Consider the following 20,579-nt stretch of genomic DNA (forward strand, 5'->3'; position numbering starts at 1 on the left):
TCATTTATGAGAATGTGTTGGTGTTAGGAGACAAATCAGCAAATTGTTTGTATTTGACTGGGCATACCTGGAGCAATACGTTTGTGACGAGTCACTTTAAGAGTTACTGGACCTTGTAATCACTTGTCTTAAATGTGTAATTATCTCTGTATATTGAAACTATGCTTGCCTATCAAAGGGGAGTCTTTCATTAATGTCCATCTTTCTGATGTGTTCTCAAACACTGCTTTATATTGCTTACATTAGAGCCAGTGATGCCTTGTTAAACTATGCTCAATTTTTACTTGTCATGCATATCCAAACTGAGATTTAATGAAATATGATTAAAGCTTGCTTTACCCAGGAATATATGTCAATCAGTCTTGAGAAACCTAGTTCTTTTATTAAGTATTGCCAAGCTGTGATCATCTTCCAAGTCACTCTTAATCAATTCTGCTTTCCTGTTTTTCTCTGCTGCTTTAAGCACAGGACTTACATTCTCTTCCAGCAGGACTAGGTTGCAAATCTTCCAAACAACTCACGTCTTGACACTTTGGCATTGTGTGACCAGTTGATTGACATATCCTTTGACGTCCCGCTCCCCTCAATCTCTCCAGTGCTGGGTGCTGTTCCTGAGCTCTGCCAGTGCCGAGACCTGGAGCTGGACTGTGACAGCACGCAGCTTCAAGACATCCCAGTGGTGGCAATAAATGTCACCATGATGTGAGTAGAAAATAACCTTTTATTTTTCATTATTGTAAAAGCTCAATCAATCCCGGGAAGCCTCAATTGCTGGCTGTGACTGCCACAGAAAGTGAGACTTGAAGCCAGAATTACAGATGATTCTCTAGTAGTACATGCAGCTGATGAAATATGTTTTGTAAGCATCATATCTTATCTATGTATGTATATATATATATATATATATATATATATATATATATATATATATATATATATAGTGTGGATGTGTGTGTGCGCGCGTGTCTGCGAGCATGCATGTGTCTATTGTTTATAATTCAATATGTACTATTTTGAGACATTTTAACATGAATTAGAAGTATAAGGACATATTACCCTGCAGTTTTCGCAAAGTTTGTCAATGTTTGATGAAAGTATATCCCCTTTTTGTGTCACTATGTGTTTTATTGAGGAACACATTAATTACCTGTCATTGGGGATTTCCCTGTCCTCATCTCTTCCAAGTGGCATATTTGGGTTGGATAATGTTTTGTAGTCGGCTGACTTTTTCTCCCCTCTGAATCACCTAGACATTTTCAAAGACCATGTCTCGCTTTGTGAGTTTTAAAGTGCAGCTGACCCAAGCAAGAGACTTTTGTCATCCATCTTAATTTTGATTTAGAACAAAAGAGCACTTAGTAGAGTTCAGACTTCCGCCAAGGGCTGGTAATCTACATTCTATTTGTTAATATCACAGGCAACATGACTTTGGATAGATGACAAAATAGCTCGATAAAAATAGCCATTTTGTCGCCTATTGTACCGTAAATGTACTTTTATGTTTGCACAAAAAAATGGTGGTAGTACTAGAATTTTAAACACATAACTTATTTTCCATTAGAAAAGAAGTTTGGTGGGAAATGTCTTCACTGTATTAGCCGGAAAAAGAAACAGTAAATATGTCTGGACATTTTAGACAATTTTCTGTTGACTGGAGAGGTGTTGGCTTCAGGGATGAAGAGTGAGCCTGTCATTTTAGAGTGTTGTATTATGGATTGTTTGAGGGTGTTTGGGTCTTGACTGACCATGTCCACGATTAAAAGAAAAACAACAGCTCAGTGGTGTAGTCTGCGTGATATCCAGGTATATACATTATACCCACTAAGAAAGCTCCAGGACTCCCATACACCCACTTAAAAATGTGAAATGACATTTGAAAACATATTTTGCATTATTATTTTGATTCATTTTGAATTTTCATCTGTTTTAGGTAGGTTAGGTTAAATATAGGTATTTACACCATAATTTAGTGCATACAAGTGTGTCCAAATAAAGGAAATTGATTCATTGATGCTCAAAGTTTTCCAGGGGGAAGACACCCAGACCCTCTCTATGATATGGCCCCCCATCCTGTCCCATACATGCACAGTACAGTTAACCCATACAATACATTAGACTACACCGCTGCAACAGCTGTGTGACATCCCTCAGTTTCATGCAGTTCTACAGGTTGATTGGTGGTTGTAATGCACCTTAAAGGGCAGCATTGCACCAATAAAAGAAGAGAAGAACAACAATAGCTGTGTTAAAATGACTTTCTTCTCAAAATATTTAACGAAGAAAGTTAGTTGTGTTCAATCCCCGTACAGACCAAAGTATGGGGGTGTACTGGTAGCTGAGAGCTGAGAGGTGCCAGATCAAAAGATCAAATTGGAAATGATCAACAAAGTGTTCAACAAAATGGTACGTTTTTTTATATATTACCCCCCGGGGCATCAATGAAGTAAAAATTAAAAGTTTTGTTAACAGAAGCATAAGCAATAGTCCTCAGTGTACATTAAGTGTTGCACAGAAATGGACCAGAGTCGTCTGACGGTCGACCAACACATACAGTGTTAGAGAGCGGCGAGCCCAAGGAGACAGTATTAACAGTAAGAAAATCTTACAAAGTCCAAAAATTGACCCATTTTAAATACTTTACATGACGAGTGTGTGAGTGGATGAGCCTTTAATCAGCCTTTAATCCGTTAAAAGCTTTGGAAACAACAGCTCAACCAACTTGTTCATCAACTGAGTCACTTAAATGGAATTATAAAGACCAGGAGGTGATAGTGCCATGTTTATGAATGTTCAGGTAATTGACTCGTGATAATGAATGCTCTGCAGCATTTGTGTCTTCTTGTACAGTATATGTTGAATGTTAAGATGGTCCTCTTAATTTAAATAGGTCTTAGTATCCTCAGGCTCGAAAACCCCATTAATTAGAAACTTTAACACGTAATAATTGAAATCCAGTTGCTAAAATAATAACCTTGTCAATCTAAAGGGGTGAGCTGGGCAACTGTTCAGACGCAGCAGTACTGAGTAATATTGAATGTTGTTCGTGGTGTGAACCTTATTCCATTTTCTGATTTTGAGCCTCTTTCCATCTCTCAGGTCCCTACAAAGGAATCATCTTGAGAAACTGAAAGCAAACAAATTCTTTAGGTACCAGAGCTTACAAAAACTGTGAGTTTATTATGACTTGATTCTCTTTTATTTTAAGTTATATTCTACCTATCTTTATTCTTTATTTAGTCATTTATTCAATCTTCATTCTTGTTCTGAAAAGCACCACATACAGAATAATAGATGAGAAATATTGGCATGCATGGGAGTCTAGTTGGTTCATTCAGTAAAGCATAAAGCCTTCATGTGATTCCAAAGAGACAAGATCATGACCAGCCTTTGAGTGAGAAATGCAACAAACCATTTTCACCACTACAAAGTGTGTAAAGCTAAAAGGACTGCTGGCAACACTGACAGAAGCAATTGTTCTCCTCTGCGTACGGATTCATTCATTGCCAACTTAGGTTGTTTATCAATCTCACACAGTGCCACTGAACCATTTGTATGTGACTGTCAGCCTTTTGAGTCGCTGCTTTGACGGTTAGACCAGATTCAAAACTTCCCTGAGATATGCATAAACAAACATCAGAATGTGTGAAAAGCTGTGTAAAAATACACAGACAAACCCCAGCTTTCAGTGGAGGATTGTTGAGCTCACAGTATGTGTTATAAAAGATGATCCTGGTATTAAGCAGATTGGATTAGATCCTAATTTATTGCAGCTGGGCTATATGTGTTATTACACCAGCAGGCTTAAGGGTAATTTGATGTGTCTCTCATTGTTTGAAATGAAAACGATTCACAAAAAATAAAATAATAACATAACTGTTTTGTGCTTGTTTTATATAGATATCTCCAACACAACAGAATTCAAGATGTGAGTCCTCACGCATTCAGAGGGCTGTTTAATCTAACAAGACTGTAAGTTTGTTCATTTTTGCAACACATGAGATGTAGTAATAAAGAACTTTTTTAGGCTATCCTTGGTAGTACAACATAGTTCCATCATACTATGTAGGCTATGTACAAAAAAAAGAAGCAAAATGTTTAGGCTATGGAATTTGTCGGCATCAGCTGTTTCATTATTCACACCTGACACGCAACATCCAATCATATTCATGACAACCTGATACTTTACACTGTTTTTATGAAGTGCACTAAAACAGTCAATGGCAACGCTGCAGATTCACCACCACACAAACGCCCTTATTATTTAATATTTGACCATCCCTTTGTGTTAAGTGGAAATTTAGTTCTCTAAGCAGGATCCTCATTGCTGTTCGTAATCTCTGAGAGCTCCCTTTGATAGCAGAGCCTTATTTCCATTGACCTGGGTAACCATTTGCTATAAATAGTCAACTGCTTGGCCTGAGTGTTTCTGACTGAGATGCTATATATATTTATAGTGGTCCAGCACTGGTGAGGAAGACAGACTGTGTTATTTATGTGAGATCAATAAAATGATAAATGCAGTTCATTTTGCTTTTGTCCATATTATTGCATGATTTAAGATTCCAATTATTTAACAAAGTAGAAGCAAAAGACGTGAGGCAGGATAGCAATATGTTAGTTTGGTTGTTTCAACATAAAACCTTTTTATTTGAAGACCTTTTACAACAAGCATGGTCTAAAAGAAAGATGGCTTTGTATCCATGATTCTCTGTCTGGAAGTGACATTCCCTGTTTATATATGTATTTTTCTGTGGCTGTAGTTTTGTTTTATGAATGAAATGTTTAGTTCTAGGAATGCAAGATTGCAGTTATCATGGCTTTAGTAAGTCAAGTTAGTCTCAAAATTAGTTAACCATTGGAACCTTACAGTGAATAGTCAACAACAATCTTTCATCTGCATAAATATATAAGCATGTATTGTCTTCACAATATGTAAAAAAGAAAATTTTAACAATTGCTAAAGGATTCATAGATAAATGGGATGTATATCACAAAAAAAATGTAAGTATGAATATAATGCAGCTAATGCAACCACAAACTAAAAGATGGAGCTTGATCATATGCACATACACTATAAGAGTGCATATAGTAACAGTAAAAGAAACGGCAAGGAAACAGTACCTATGATCTATGAAATGCAATTACAACACTTGGACATGCAAAAGGTAGCATATTTTCTTGTTAGTTTATCCATCGTGTTCAGAGAGCTTCCTCTCCAGGTAACCTTCCAAACTTGTTTTTCCTCTGTTAGATATCTGAGCTATAACAAGATATCTGCCCTGATGCCAGGCGTGTTCCAGGACCTGCACAAGCTGGAGTGGTTGTATGTTTATTTTCTACTGGCAGGAAGTTCTGCAACAAAAGAATATAGAATGCCGCATGCATAGTATGTAAGGATGTTTTACTTTCTGTAAATATGGATTGAGGCGGAGAAGCGGAGTTTTGCGATAACTAATTACTGAAGTGTTTTTTGTTCTTTAACTTTTTATTTGTGTCTCTTCTTTTTGTTTTCTTTTAACTGCACACAGGTGATAAATCCCACATATCTCTATTGATGTGGTTTATTCCGAATCAGTATTCTGCAAATTAGACTGAAACTTTTCTTTCTTGTGTTTTTGTTGTAGGATCCTGGAAAATAACAATATCCACGAAATATCCTCCATGACCTTCTCAGGACTGAACTCCCTCGTTTTATTGTGTTTATATTTTATACTTCATGCTATGGCAGAACTTTTTTTTCTTGTTTTGCTTTGCTGTGATGTCTTTGTTGATCTGTTAAGATTAAATTTAAACAGCCACCATTGTGCCAAGTGCATGCTCATGGGAGAATGTTTGGTCTGTAAATTATAGCGAGAGTGTAATCTATTATTATTACTGTAATTTCAAAGTATAAATATTATGCTCTATGTGAAATATGTGGTAACGTCTGTCATGATTTGTCACCATAAATTAAATTGAAGGTAAATGCACTCCACCGTGTTACATTATGTCTCACTGATTGACAGGGTGTTGTTGAACAACTCTTTGACAGAGCTGGATGACATCTGTCGGGAAATGCCGAGATTGAATTGGCTGTAAGTAGCATGTCAAGATATCAAATGTTGTCTTGTCATAAAAATCACATGTCTTTAGATGATTTTTTTCTGTGTGTGTGTGTGTGTGTGTTGGGGGGGCGGGGGGTTATGTATGGTATGTGTCTGATATTTCCTCTCTGTGGGCATTTCATAACATGTTCTTGCAGGGATTTGGAGGGAAATCTAATTGAAACCATTGGAAATGTCTCATTCTGCTCATGCAGTATGCTGACAGTTCTGTAAGTGTGCCTTTACATCATTGAAACCATTGCATAGGCTAATTTAAATGTTTGACTTTTGCCTGAATTTCTGACTGAGCCTCAGTTCTTCAAAATGTTATAAGCTTATGCATGGAATCAATGCTGGCAGTTCATTGGATTTGGTTAAAAAAAAAAAGTGTAATATGATTTCAATGTTTGTTTTTATTGCCTTTCTCCAGTGTTTTACAGCAAAACAGGATCAGCCATATACACGAACAGGCTTTCTCTGTCCTTCAGAAGCTTGGAGAATTGTAAGTTGATTTGTTTTAATGTGTAAACAAACTATAAAGGAAGAAATGTCACAACTTTGAAGAATGTGCCAATAAGAAACTTAAGTTTGAGGCAATTCAGAAAGAGGATTATTCTAAAGATGATGACTTAAGAAATATCTGCAGAAGAAAATACAATTGATAAAAACTGCATGGACAAATACAGTAAAAACACTGTTGAGAGAAATGTTTGTGAAGCTTTTGGACCAACCTGATTTCCGCTTTATTTCTTTTCCCAAAAATGATCCTGAAGGAATTATTTTTAATATCAGTAGTCTGTGCGTGAGCTTTCACACAAACATCCTTAGCAATAAAAATGTCAAATATGTACATTAGCTGCAGGCAAATAAAGGCCCCATTTAAGAACATGAGTCTAATGATCCCATATTTAGAATAAAGACTTCATTCATGTAATTTTGTTAATGAAGACCATTTGTTCTGTTGTGCCCCGTTAGTTGTTAGGCCTGAGGAATTGACATTTGTGTCTTTGGTTTGTTCCTGTTTCAGTAAGAGGGTGTATTTGTCCAACAACTTTGTTCTATAGCAACATATTTTTGAACTTCGGGGCAGATTGTCAATATTCTCTAGATTTGTGTTATCAAAAAGAATATTTTGGTGAGCCTCCAACCTTTTCGTCAGGTCAAAATTCCCCCTTGTGACTGTTTAAAGTTCAAACTTTCCTGGAGCTGTGATCATTAGCGCTGTAGATGTCTCTACTCACCCACAGCAGACTATAGCAAGCTCATGTACATTGACTAATGAAAAATGTGGCTGCATCGAAAAGGTGAATTACATTCTAATTTTATAGAGACAGCATTTATTGCTTGTTGTTTTCAGTGTGCATGTTATGCGATCTGCCCCCTATACATAGCAAGAGTTAAAGAGGTTGGATTTTGGTAAATATCAATTTGCATCTTTCAGATACCCAGTCATTAATATGTGTTTGCTGTTTTGTGTTTTGTGGAAACTAATGTGGATTTGTCTGTACGCACAGGGATCTCTCCAACAACAAACTGGTGGCGATCCCTCCCAATCTGTTTGTCTTGCTGGGGGATTTGCTCCAACTGTGAGTTCTGTTTACACAAATACATCCAGATGTACAGTTCTGTATACAACCAAAGCTATTATTATTATTATTATTATTATTATTATTATTTTTATTTTTATTATTATTATCATCATCTTCGTTTTTCAATTTTTTTAAGAACATGCATCCTTATATATACATAATATACAAATGCAATTACATAGATTGCAATATGCTCTTTTTCATTTTCTTTGAAGACATGTATATTGACTAACAGTGCTAACTAAAAATACAAAATACATTAGGATATTAAAAATACAAAGTACATTCGATGCGTGCTGCTTAATTTTATGAAATCATCAGATATTTCTTTATAATGAATGTTATTAAATTATTTTAAATATTCCAGACCCAGTAGGTCTTAACTTTGGGAAATAAAGTGAAGCTGTGGAGTAGTCTTTCGTCTGCTGAAAGACAATAATGTGTGTCACATATAGTGGAAACCTCAAGTTATATTAGGTTTAATGGACTATATTTTTGTAGCACTTTTCTATTCTTAGCAACCACTATTACTTTACACTACAGGTACCATTTACCCCATTTCCACACATTCATGTCATTTGTCTGGCCGAGGCTACCATGCAAGGTGCAACCTGCTCCTCAGAATGCTCATCAGCATTCACACACATGCTCAGCAATTTGGGCTTCAGTTTCTTACCCGAGTCTTTTTTGCAAATATATAAAATATATAGATATACAGAAGTTGCTTTTTTGTGTAATTTGTATATAATCAATGAATATTTAATAGGGTTTATCTTTTGATGCTTTCATGGAATGACAATAGAATTTCTCAGAAAGGTTGTTGCAGATATAACTTCAATGTAATCAGTAAATACAATATAGATTCCCCTAAAATATTATGAACCACGGAGACTACACCTTGCATTTCTTGTGGCTGCTTTTAAAAAGATTTCCCCTAGTGTGTTCAAAATTCTGCTGCCAGACTTCTTACAGGTGCCCCTCGAAAGTCTCATATTACCCCTGTCTTGTTGGACCTCCACTGGCTCCCTGTAATATTCAGGATTGATTTTAAGATTTTAGTGCTGACTTTCAGAGCCTTAAACGTTCAGGCCCCACATTACATCCTGGACCTTTTGAAGCCGTATTCCCCTGACCGCATTCTTCGGTCTTCTGGCCAGAATCTACTTGCAGTCCCTAAGACCTGATATAAGACCCGAGGGGACATGTCATTTCAGTATATTGCTCCCAGACTGTGGAACGCCCTGCCCTTGTCCTTGCGTCTTGCAGACACTGTGGTCTCTTTTAAAAATGATCTGAAAACATGTCTGTTTAAGAAGGCTTTTGGTTGATGGGTTTTTTGCCAGTGTCATTTTAATTTTATATATTTATATACATTTTATACTGCTTGTTTTGTTTTTACTTACTCTTTTGTACAGCACTTTGTGATTTTTATCTGAGAAAAGCGCTTTATAAATAAACTTGACTTACTTACTTACTTACTTACTAGTGTTTCCCCCAGTCGAAGGCTTTTATTGTAAAGCAGCAGTAGGATATCCCCTTCTGTTTCATTGTAGAGAAAGTGAACTGCAAAGAGTGAGGCTGTTATAAATGAGATTATTGTTTATAATTGGATAACATGCTACAATGTTTTCCTGTGAATTATTCATTCTGGACACTGCCATCTTATGCACTATGAGAGGGATAATTACAGCTTTTAAAATACATGAATCCCTTTCATGAGGAAATGCAGACCATACATGTAATTTTAAAGTGGTTTGGATTTCATGAAAATGTTAAGGATTATATTTTTAAGTAGTAGCAAGTCAATGCACTGAATCACAACATTGTGGTGGGTGGCATAATTCAAGGACATAGCTTAATGACGTGCAGCAGAATGTAGCACAAGACATTTGTGGGAGTTAAAAGAAACTGGCCATGTGCAGAAAACATTTTGACCCTCAGAAATGGGTACTTAAATAACAAATAAAAATTTATTTACATTATTGTTATCTAATTGAGAGTTTATTATCTTTATTTTCTAGGAATATATCATACAACCCAATCGTGGAGCTCCAAGTTGACCACTTTGACAAGTTGCATAAACTGAAGTCATTGTAAGTATATGTTGCTACTTACGGAATGAACTGCAAACATGCAACACAGTGTGTGATGAATATGGGTGATGAAAATGGGGCTGGTAGAAGTGTGAAGTCTCTTATAGTAGTGCCCTGTTAATAAATATACTGTAATGTGTAAGTCTACATGCAGCACCTGGCTAAGAGTCAATCAATATGTCTTTAAATTCTCTAGGAGCATAGAAGGGATAGAAATTGGAAACATACAACGGAGGATGTTTGAACCTCTCAAATACTTGACTCATATGTAAGTACTCCATTGCCATGCTCTATGTATGAACTGTTAATCCTTATCATTTGGTCTGGACTGTCATTATGACGATAACCTTTTCCCCAAAAAATTCTAGTAGTTAGCCACGAGCCGCCTAATCAAGACTGTCAGGCATCTCATCCAACTGAGAAATTATTAAATCAAGCTTAGTGTAATCCATCTTCTCTCTGGGTAAAACAGCTTGGGATACGGGCATGCAGATCGTGGAAAGGATGCAACAGAGAAAATCAATGCCCTTTCAGCCTTGCGTACAGTTGCATATGCTCCCCTTGGCATTTTAGGCTGTAGAGTTTCATTCAAGTTTCAGTAAGATAGTAAGAAGTTTGTTTAAAAAAAATAATATTTCTCGGAACTAAAGCAGATGGGTATCTATCCAGCCATGCCTATTTATGCTTTTATATATCCAAATTTTGAGATGTTGCTCTCTCTGGGATTTCTGCTTCCACAGCAACACAATGGAAGTGAATGGAAATAATTTGGGGTGCTCACATCATAAAAAAAGCAACATCTCTTAATAAAAACATTCTCCCTGTTACTGTGGATAATCATCAGATAATACTGTAATCTTTTTTCATAAGGTAGTACTTCTTTGGTAGTGAGAAGTTATACTACTTCTTTGATAGTAAGTAGTTGTATGAAACGTGTTTGATGTTTCTGGAAAGACATAAGGATTGCTGTTCAGATTTTAGCCGCGCCATTGACGTGGCTCTAGGAAAGCTGTTCAGTTGGTCCGCCCCTTTGGTTCAGTCTAAAATATCTCTTCAGCTTTTGGATGGATTCTCACAAAGTAGTCATCATTTACGATGAATCCTATACTGACTTTGTTCCCCTCACTTTTCCTCTAGCCCACCATGAGGTTGACATTTGTGATTTAGAGTGAAGGTTTGCCATGAAGTTTTGTGCATACCTTCATGTTCCCCTCAGGATAAATTGTAATACCTTTGGTGATCCTCTGAGCTTTGCTCTAATGCCATCATAAATACTAACAATAGAATATGAACAAACACTTACAAAACTAATGCCATTCCAATCAACCTCAGGTGTATAATGGGTCTAGTGTTAATCAGCAAATTTTAGCATGCTAACACACCAAACTAAGATGGTGACCATGGTTATATTACCTGCTTAACATTAGCATGTTAATATTGCCATTGTAAGCATTTTGTCATGCTCACTTTAGCATTCAGCTCAAAGCACCACTAGCCAATGCCAACCTTAGTTCAAATTCAAATCCCCAGTCAATATCATCTAAACTTTTCTGCTGTTTTGGTGCTTATGCAGTCACTGTTTATGCTCTCCAATGTATCGATTAACGAAAAGAAAAACCCTGTAAGAGCGTGCAACTTTGGCTGTAAAAACCCTGAACCTTGCAGCTGTAATTGAAAAGGTACTACTCTTCTTTGATCTATTATCACAGCTACTTCAAGAAATTCCAGTACTGCGGCTACGCTCCCCACGTGCGCAGCTGCAAACCCAACACTGATGGCATCTCGTCCTTCGAGGACCTGCTGGCCAACATCGTGCTGAGGGTCTTTGTGTGGGTGGTCTCTGCCACCACCTGCTTCGGCAACATCTTTGTCATCTGCATGCGCTCGTACATCCGATCAGAGAACAAACTCCACGCCATGTGCATCATTTCTCTCTGCTGTAAGTCACACTGCTTTGAAAGGAGAGATGTACTGGAAACTAGCTTTTTATTTATAGAATATTTTTTACCATCATAGTACATTACGTATTACTAGTACATAACAAGTGTTATCCTATTTTTGTAGGTCTTAAGGGAGGATGGGGTGTGGTAAACACACATTTTTATAATTATTTTAAAAACCAGTTCACCCACATTTATATTTACCACTTCCTTATGTTTATAGTCCTGACAATAGTCTCTGGAATTATGAAAGATACAACTAAAGAAGTGACAAATTCTGCAAAAAACCTTTTTCAGATCAAAAAGTAAACAGGCATCCAAACTTTAAATAAGTTCCCAATGTGCTTATCAGTGTGTTTCATTAAAACTGATTTCATATTGCACACACTCTTAGATACCCTCATGAATAAGACTTAATGTAAAACAATACAAATTCTTTCTAACATATGGTAGTATCCATCTGAATAAAAGATTCACATACTCCAATAAATGATTCATAGCACAACATCAAAACCTATTTTTGAAACTGCTCAATAATGTCTAGGGTTGATTAAATAACAACACATTTCACTGACTCATCCAAGATAGATAGTAAAAGGCATCCATATGTATCCATATTTAGTATCGTTGTGTCAATTTGACTTATATACAGTAGTTTATATATAGTTTTCAAAAGTAGCTTTCTTTATGCTTTTTTTTATGGCATATACACTCAAAAGAAAGTTGCAAAAATGACTTTACATGAATGCATTAGCTTATAGTATAAATGCAGGTGTGTGGTGTTTGGATATGTAACCTGATCTGCTGCTTACGTATGTGATAGTCAACAGATACTGGCAGTGAGAGTTTGTTGCAGGGCTTAATCTTCTACTGTAACACATTGTTTGCAGGGAGAATGACCTATAGGAAATAAAGCAGTATATAAGAGCAGATCCTGGAGTTTTTTGGTTTGAAATGGACAGTTGTTCAGTAACCCCAATCAGTCTACTGAGTATAGTGTGTGCAATAAGGTTAGGTATGTGTGCTGACATGGAAAGACAGAAATAATTATAAGACACTGCACAGGTAAAGGATTAATATATGATAATATTAATAAGAATGCACTGGTCCACAGGGGGGAAATCTCAAGCTACTCAAAAGTAAAGTATAAAATATATATAATATAAATTAAATCTACCTTCACCTTTGCCAGCTGTCATGTTACATGAATTAATAATTAAGAAAGGCACTTTGTCACATACATATACAGCGAAATTCATTAGGGACCAACTCCAGATCTCCTTCTTGATCTGCCTTAAAGGGCACTAACTGGAGAACCTAATCTACATGTTTTAATGGTGGGGAAAACCGGAGCACCCGGAGGATACCCACGCAGACATGGGGATCGCATGCAAACTCCACACAGAAAGGCCCTGGACGACCGAGATTTGAAAACTGATGAGTCCTAAAACCTAGAAATTAGTTCACGTTTTTGCACTTCCGGTTCCCTCGTCTCAAAAACGTATTAGTATTCATTTTAAATTCATTAAACGTTTGTTTGCCGCAGAGCTTGTTTTCAACAATAACCTTAAATCCAATTGAGAAAAGGGTGCCTGGGTAGCTCACCCGGTAGAGGGTGTGCCATATATAGAGGTTTACTCCTCGACGCAGCAGTTGGGCATTCAGCTCCAACCTGTGGCCCTTTGCTGCATGCTACCTGTTACCATTCCACCTCTCTTCCCATCATCTCTTCAGCTTTCCTATTAAAAAAACTGGCCTAAAATGCCCAAAGAAAAAATCCAATAGAAAGATCCAATTGACTTTTTGAGGAGGGAACGATGGCAATGATAACTTAAAGGTTGGCCTATGAAAAAAACTCTTATATAAAGCCAGCAAATCCTTCTGTAAAGGACGTCACTGGTATAGAAAGTCATAGAATGGATCTAGGGAGGTTTGAAACACAATGACTTTATTCCAAAGAGATGATTTCCTTTTACTAGTAACTGCACAGATAGAGAAAACCTAAAATAATTTATAGAATATATAGGAAATAAATGTCTGTGACCACATACTATATATCTATTCAGACATTTAACATATCTAAGTCTAGTGTAAAGGACCTATGCGGACTTACTATAAGTCTCCAACAGTTAAGTCCAAAGAGCTAAGGAATGTGAAAAGCAGAATTTCTATGATGCAGCGGATATGTGTTCTTTCCTGCTCAATCCACAATAAAAGCCAAGCGGATGATGGCAGTTTTATCCATTATCTCATTTTGGAGCTCACTTGCTTGTCAATCTTTTAAAAGTATTAGTAGAATGTCAGTGGATTTTCAGGAGCACACTACTTTCTTGTGGCTTGGATCCAGACAAAAACAGAGTAAGAGCGAAATAGTTTAGATATTATTTATTTGTTGCTTCTTTTTAAAAACAATGAATTGTGTCACTGTGTGCAAGTAGGAGGAGTCTAAATGTTGCCGTTAATCCAGTTATTATTGGAGGAACAAAGAAGGAAGTCGTAAACAACATGCAGAAACAAGCAGATCAAATTTGAGTCACCGGTATTTTGGTTTAGAGCCATGAGTTTTTGTAGAAGAATGGTTCTTTTGTGGCTGGGTTGGCTCAGTTGGTAGAGCAGGTGCACATTTACATAGAGGGTTCAAGGCCAGAGTTCGAGTCCGACATGTGATGATTTCCTGCATGTCTTCCACCTCTCTTTCCCCTTTCCCACCTAGCTTTCCTGTCAATTAAAGGTGGAAAGCCCTAAAAAATAATCTAAAAAAGAATGGTTCTTTCTGAAATGAACTTGTTTGTGGTAATTCAACCTATCTTTACCCCTTAATGTCACCTCGACCTTCCATCCTCTCTGTTTTTCTCCTTTTTCTTTCCTAACACCTTCTTTATTTGTTATTTCTTATATTACCTTTTTCTTACTCAACTCAGAGCCCTGTTGAGTTAACCAAAGACCGACTTTAATCTTTTACACCTTGATGCACTGTGGCCAATTTATAAAAATGTAGACTGTATGTATGTATGTATATCTCATTAAATAACTAAATACAATTCCCAAAGCAGCTACAAAGGCAAACACATCATACATTTAATCACATTAAGGGGTATGTGTCATCTTTACAAGTTGAGAATCTTTCAGGTAAAGCACAACAAAGCCTCACCTCAGCTGTCCCATTCAATGTTTAACAGCGAGTCTAATGATGATATACTATATTCTGCGTATATTATGCTCTTTGAAGGGCATTTATGTGTCCATATCGAAGGAGTTAGTTTGAAGTAGAAAAACTTCTGTGTAGATTTAAATCCTTAAAGCGATGCATGAAAGCCGAACTCTGCCTTTCCACTAGATGTACAGAATAAACCCTCCCTTGTAAATATGTCTTAACCCCTCTTGTAGAAGTCTTGTTCTTTGTCATCTTGTAATTATGCGCACTTGAGTAATGTCTAGTCTACAATTATTCATAAATATCCGTAGTGGTGCATGTCAAAGTTATTATCCAACACATGTCTTTGCCATGTTTCTTAGAGTTTGACAACATTTACTCACAACAGAATATAATTGTGCAATTTCAAGGGACTAGTATGACATTGTAGGTGATAAGCCTATTCCCTTTCTTGCCGAGAGCTACATTAGAAGATTGATACCCCTCTCATATCAGTATGGTAAATATGCCGGCAGCCTGTTAGCTTAGCATAAACATTGAAAATGGAGATTCAGCTAGCCTGGCTCTGTCCAAAGCTAAAACAAACTTCCTACCAGAACATCTGAAGCTCACAAATTAAGATGTATATGATTGTTCTAATACAGTCAAAAAACGAACTGTAAAAATGAGAATTTGGCTGTTTTAGTGGGGGTCTTGTGTCAGATTATCCAGGAAGTCTTTTTCTTTAATGCACATTTCTATAAATGTTATCATATGTAATTCTTTTAAGACACTATTGAGACTTTTGCTGTGCTAAAAAGATGAATGAGCCAGCTAAATATAGCCCAAATTCCCCTTTTACTCACATTCTCTTTGACTCATAGTAAGTACATCTCCAACATCTGGCCTTTGTTTTGTAGGAACTGGCAGTTAACATTTTGTGATTATAGATGTGTATGTATCATACACTGTAGATGTATCTCCTGGGGTTTAATTATTATAGTTGAGCTGTTGAGATCAAATTCCACTTCAAATACTGCAGCGTGACAAGGAGGGTACTCATTTAGATTTCTGAATGTATGCTATTTTAATGCATGTATGTCAAATAGGCAGCCTCGTACAGAATGTTCTTGGATCTTGCAATACTCATGCAGTGAGTTTGTTTCTCTTCATTGTTCTTGACAACAAAGCACTATGCTCTCTACGCCCTGCTGTATTTTACTTACATTTATCAACATGGTTCAGAATGTATAAAGCCCTAGCTGGATATTGTGGTTGTCTTTGGATTCCTTTCTTGTGCATGGATTTCCCAGGTTAGGTGGCCGCTGTCTTTTTTTTCTTTTCATGGAAGTTTATACTTGGTTAATTCTTTTCTCACTTGAAGAAATTGCATTGTGGTAAGGGCTTGGTATCGTTCAAAAATGTTACAAAAACAATACTTTTTCTATACCAATTTTATAAAACAAAAAGAAATTACAACACAACAGCACAAATCTTTTTATCTCTTTCTCAGCTCCTCCTACAAGTTTCTCCAGCTTCCTTCCTATACATGTAATGTTAGACAGCCAATCATCAACATTATTAGATCTTGGGAGAAGCATGCTGCGAGCTTATTGGCTCACTGACGCTGATGAGATTTACTGTCATAGTGCGCTAGGTCTGAACGTATCTTTGAAGTTAAGCCAGATATCTGTACAGTTAACACTGGAGATATTCTTAATATATTGTAAATTACAGCTCTCTTTCCTTGCAGGTGCTGACGGGCTAATGGGCATCTACCTTTTCATGATTGGTGCATATGATTTGAAGTTCCGCGGCGAGTACAACCGACACGCTCAGGCCTGGATGGACAGCAGTCAGTGTCAGGTCATCGGCTCTTTAGCCATGCTGTCCACTGAGGTATCTGTTCTTCTCCTCACTTACCTCACTCTGGAGAAATACATCTGCATCGTCTACCCTTTCCAGTACTTGACACCCGGCTGGCGTCGAACTGTCACCATCCTTCTTGGGATATGGGTGTTTGGCTTCATTGTTGCCCTTCTGCCACTGGTGTTCAAGGGGCTATTTCGCAACTTCTATGGGACCAATGGAGTTTGCTTCCCACTGCACTCTGAGCAGCCAGAGACCCCTTGGGCTCATGTTTACTCCATTGTCATCTTCCTGGGTAGGCATTTGTTCTTGCAATAGATTTTTTTCTTGGGTTTATTTATTGTTTTCTTTAGTCTTTATTTAATCTCTAAAGCTAATTGTAAAAGCACAGTCTCATTATTTAGTGAGTATATTTGTATTTCTTTGCTGCTGACTTTATAGCTTTGTTATTATTGTGCATCCACAGTGCAAATATGAGCTAGAAACTAACCAAATATCTCTCTGCAGGTCTGAACTTGGTGGCATTTCTCATCATTGTTTTAGCTTATGCAAGCATGTTCTATAACATCCAGAGAACAGGGACTCAGACCACTAAATACAGCAACCACATCAAGAAAGAGGTGACCATCGCCAAACGATTCTTCTCTATTGTCATCACTGACTCCCTTTGCTGGATCCCCATCTTCATCCTCAAGATCCTGTCACTGCTGCAGGTGGAGATTCCCGGTACAGTAGCAGTGTTATAATAATTTCAAGGAAACTCATAAAGGAATATTTAAAAGAATTCTCCACTGAAAGTCTGCATTTTGAGTATCAAATACGCCCCCTCAGTAGGCTTGCATTGTGGCTTTAAAAAGTTTGTAGTCTGCCCTTTTGCTCACAATGGCAGTGGTGTGACAATTCCATTCTTCTGTTTCTTTGTCACCTTTTCTGATTTTACTGTTTTCTATGTTCATTCTTTCTATTGTGCTACATGTATTTTTACTCTTTGTTTCTGATGTTAAGCACTTTGGATACCTGCTGGTTGCTGGAAGTTGCTATGTAAATACATTTTGATTTATTGATTTAATTGCAGCCATCAGTTTGCACTGTATACCCAAATGACACATTAGTGTTGTGCATAATCCATTATATACCTAACCTGGTGAGCCATGGCTTCCTAGTATCCTGTTAGGGTAAAAAGTATTTTCATTTATTAAATAAAGGGGTTTGATTAAAAGGAATTTATGTTAAAGCATTCTCCCAACTCATAACCATTTAATGAGTCTTAAAATCTTTTAGACCATATGCCAGCTGTGTTTTGACTTCTCTCCGTCTTTTCTGTCTTTGCAGGTACCATCAGCTCCTGGGTGGTCATATTTATTCTGCCCATCAACAGTGCCCTTAACCCCATCCTTTATACGTTGACCACACGGCCCTTCAAAGAGACCATTCTGCAAGTTTGGGCTAACTACAGGCAGAGAAGGCCTCTGCTCAGCGGTCACCCAGCTCATCATCCATCACTCACCTGGCAGGAAATGTGGCCCCTGCAGGAGAACAGCCATGGCCCCGCCACGGGGAACCCGCTGGAAGCAACAGGCACGATAGTCAAGCTCACCCCTGTGGAAAATACTAATGATGGATATAATGACATTACGACATTCACACAGTAACTCCAGAAGCAACATACAATGCTGACAGTATCCTCAAAAAAGCAAGCACCCACCACCCACACATACACAAGCAAATGATCTGGGTGTTGAATAGCAGATCTACATGGAGCTGCTTGCAATTTGATCACAAAGTTACCTCATCTGATTTAATGTAATTCAAATTCATTCATTTCAGCAATTTAACAATACCGTTCAAAGGGACAGTCCTTGATCTGTTCCCATATTTCTTATTTGTAGTATAAAAGCATTAGTATTCATTATTCCACTGTTTGCATGTCTTGCCTGAGCAGCAGCCATCACAGCAGTGGATTAAGTCAAAGTGTGGAAATCCTTTTCATGGCAGTACAGCTCCTCTGATAAAGACTACATGATATCTACAAAGATATCTATCAGTACAGAGAAGAAGCCAGGCCCTACCTGTGGTTTGGCTTTTTTCTACTTCTTCTTTTTTCTCTAGCTTTTATTGCTCAGTTTAATTTGTCACAGAGGGCCTCTTTCCTCATCCTTTCTGAAAGTATTCTGTCCATATTCTGTTTGTAATATTATCTATCTATCCATCAAACTAATCTATTAGTTTGGCAAGTAAAATTTGGACAGCTTCTAACAGAGATAAAAGACAGAATAATTTGTTTGAATAACTACAGCTCCCATGTACCCTTTGATAGCACCTTGGTTGCACAGACTCATTATATATGTTGTTGTTAAATGCAAAAAAATAATAATTCATTGTTGAGTGTGTAAGTTCATTTTTGACTTTGTAAACTAGTTTGACAACCACAAAAAATCAAGATTCACTTACCAGCTTTTTCCGGAGCTTTTTAGGCACATGTTGTGGTCTTTCTCATGGAGTTAAAAAAAATATTTATATATAATCTACAGTAGTAGATTTTTTTTGTAATATGGACAAGATAAACCATATCATGGTAATAAAATACCAGTAGCTGTAAATCAGCCCATGCTGGTGTGTGGCAGCTTGTGATATTAAAGTGCAGTGCTGGTGTACCTATGACACTAATGCAAAGGGATTGTATGAAGACACATTGCAAAACACCACAGCAATGACAACTTATGCCCCAAAGATGTTCCTAAAAATTTAGACTTATAACTCGAATGATAATTGTAGATTATGTAAACATCAAAAACAAGAACCACATGATAGGCAGTACACGAGGAAGTAAACATAGTAACAAAATATGCGTAGCTCATTAAAGCCTATACTGCTCACTGTTTATCAGAATGACAAACTAAATAGGACCATGACTGTTTTTTGGGCGGGGGTTTCCTTTTCAGCAAGTTCATTGTAGTTCTTATTGCCTTTCCAGGCCCTGAGCAAGGATGTATTATTGAAAACTGTAAAAACAAATTCTCCTTTTAAAAGGGAATAGCCTTCAGCATAAATCTAATTCTCCTAGAATAATCTTGTATTGAAAATTATACGTGCAACCTGTTTATTTATATTTGGATTTAGTCCATAACAAAATATGTTCTTTGTTGTCTCTGCCACCAAAAATGATCTTATGGAAATATTGAATGTAATGTATGAGATTTGTCTGGGATGATTCACAAAGAATGTACTGAGCTGAGGGCAGAATAGATTTCCCCAGCTGGTCTGGGGGTTTAAACTTGGACTCAACCCTCCACTACACCACACAACACATTTTTTACACTGATCTGTGCAGTGAAGATTTGCACAATGACCATAAACTCTTCTGTGCATATTTTGTTTAATGAACTAATTCCTGTGGAAATTGCCCTTTTTTCAGACACTGTAAATTTATGAATGCTAAAAGAGAGTAAATTAGTTATTAGAATATATGAATTCATAGTAGCCTATGTGCCGTTTGTCTCAACACTACATTACCATACGTGCTGAAAAGAGTAAGAAGCCAGCAATTTCTTTTAGAGATATTGATAGTTTCTGCAGGCTTCTATTTAATATTGATACCTAGGCTATTTAAATATTTGTTGTATCGACTTGTTTCCTACTATAATTACTTTCAAGCTAGTTTTTTTATTTTTTAGTTTTTCTCGTGGACAATAAATAGTCCTTGTATCTGGTTGTTGGCTTATTTATTATGTGGTAATATTGGTTATGTTGTTAGTTTGGGCACAGTTTGGATTTTGAAACTGAAGCAAACACTTTCTAAGTAAATGAAGCACTGTAAAACTGTATCTTGATTATTTTTGACATATTAAGAATAGCAAACAATGTTGAGAAAA

General features: G+C 36.9%; 1 protein-coding gene across 1 annotated transcript in view; it reads left to right on the forward strand.

Moving 5' to 3' along the window:
- Positions 1-20,416, forward strand: part of rxfp1 (relaxin family peptide receptor 1) — a 52,677-nt gene extending 32,261 nt beyond the window's left edge. The window contains exons 4-18 of the mRNA XM_034883315.1: positions 597-702; positions 3,097-3,168; positions 3,898-3,969; positions 5,252-5,323; positions 5,625-5,696; positions 6,006-6,074; positions 6,242-6,313; positions 6,514-6,585; positions 7,598-7,669; positions 9,694-9,765; positions 9,962-10,033; positions 11,475-11,704; positions 16,592-17,002; positions 17,215-17,433; positions 18,040-20,416. Coding sequence (XP_034739206.1) covers positions 597-702; positions 3,097-3,168; positions 3,898-3,969; positions 5,252-5,323; positions 5,625-5,696; positions 6,006-6,074; positions 6,242-6,313; positions 6,514-6,585; positions 7,598-7,669; positions 9,694-9,765; positions 9,962-10,033; positions 11,475-11,704; positions 16,592-17,002; positions 17,215-17,433; positions 18,040-18,359 — 2,003 coding nt within the window. The 3' untranslated portion in view covers positions 18,360-20,416. The remainder of the gene's footprint in view (positions 1-596; positions 703-3,096; positions 3,169-3,897; positions 3,970-5,251; positions 5,324-5,624; positions 5,697-6,005; positions 6,075-6,241; positions 6,314-6,513; positions 6,586-7,597; positions 7,670-9,693; positions 9,766-9,961; positions 10,034-11,474; positions 11,705-16,591; positions 17,003-17,214; positions 17,434-18,039) is intronic.
- Positions 20,417-20,579: the final 163 nt, after the last annotated feature.

Source organism: Etheostoma cragini, chromosome 10 (genome assembly GCF_013103735.1).
Source record: "Etheostoma cragini isolate CJK2018 chromosome 10, CSU_Ecrag_1.0, whole genome shotgun sequence".
Lineage (NCBI taxonomy): Eukaryota > Metazoa > Chordata > Actinopteri > Perciformes > Percidae > Etheostoma > Etheostoma cragini.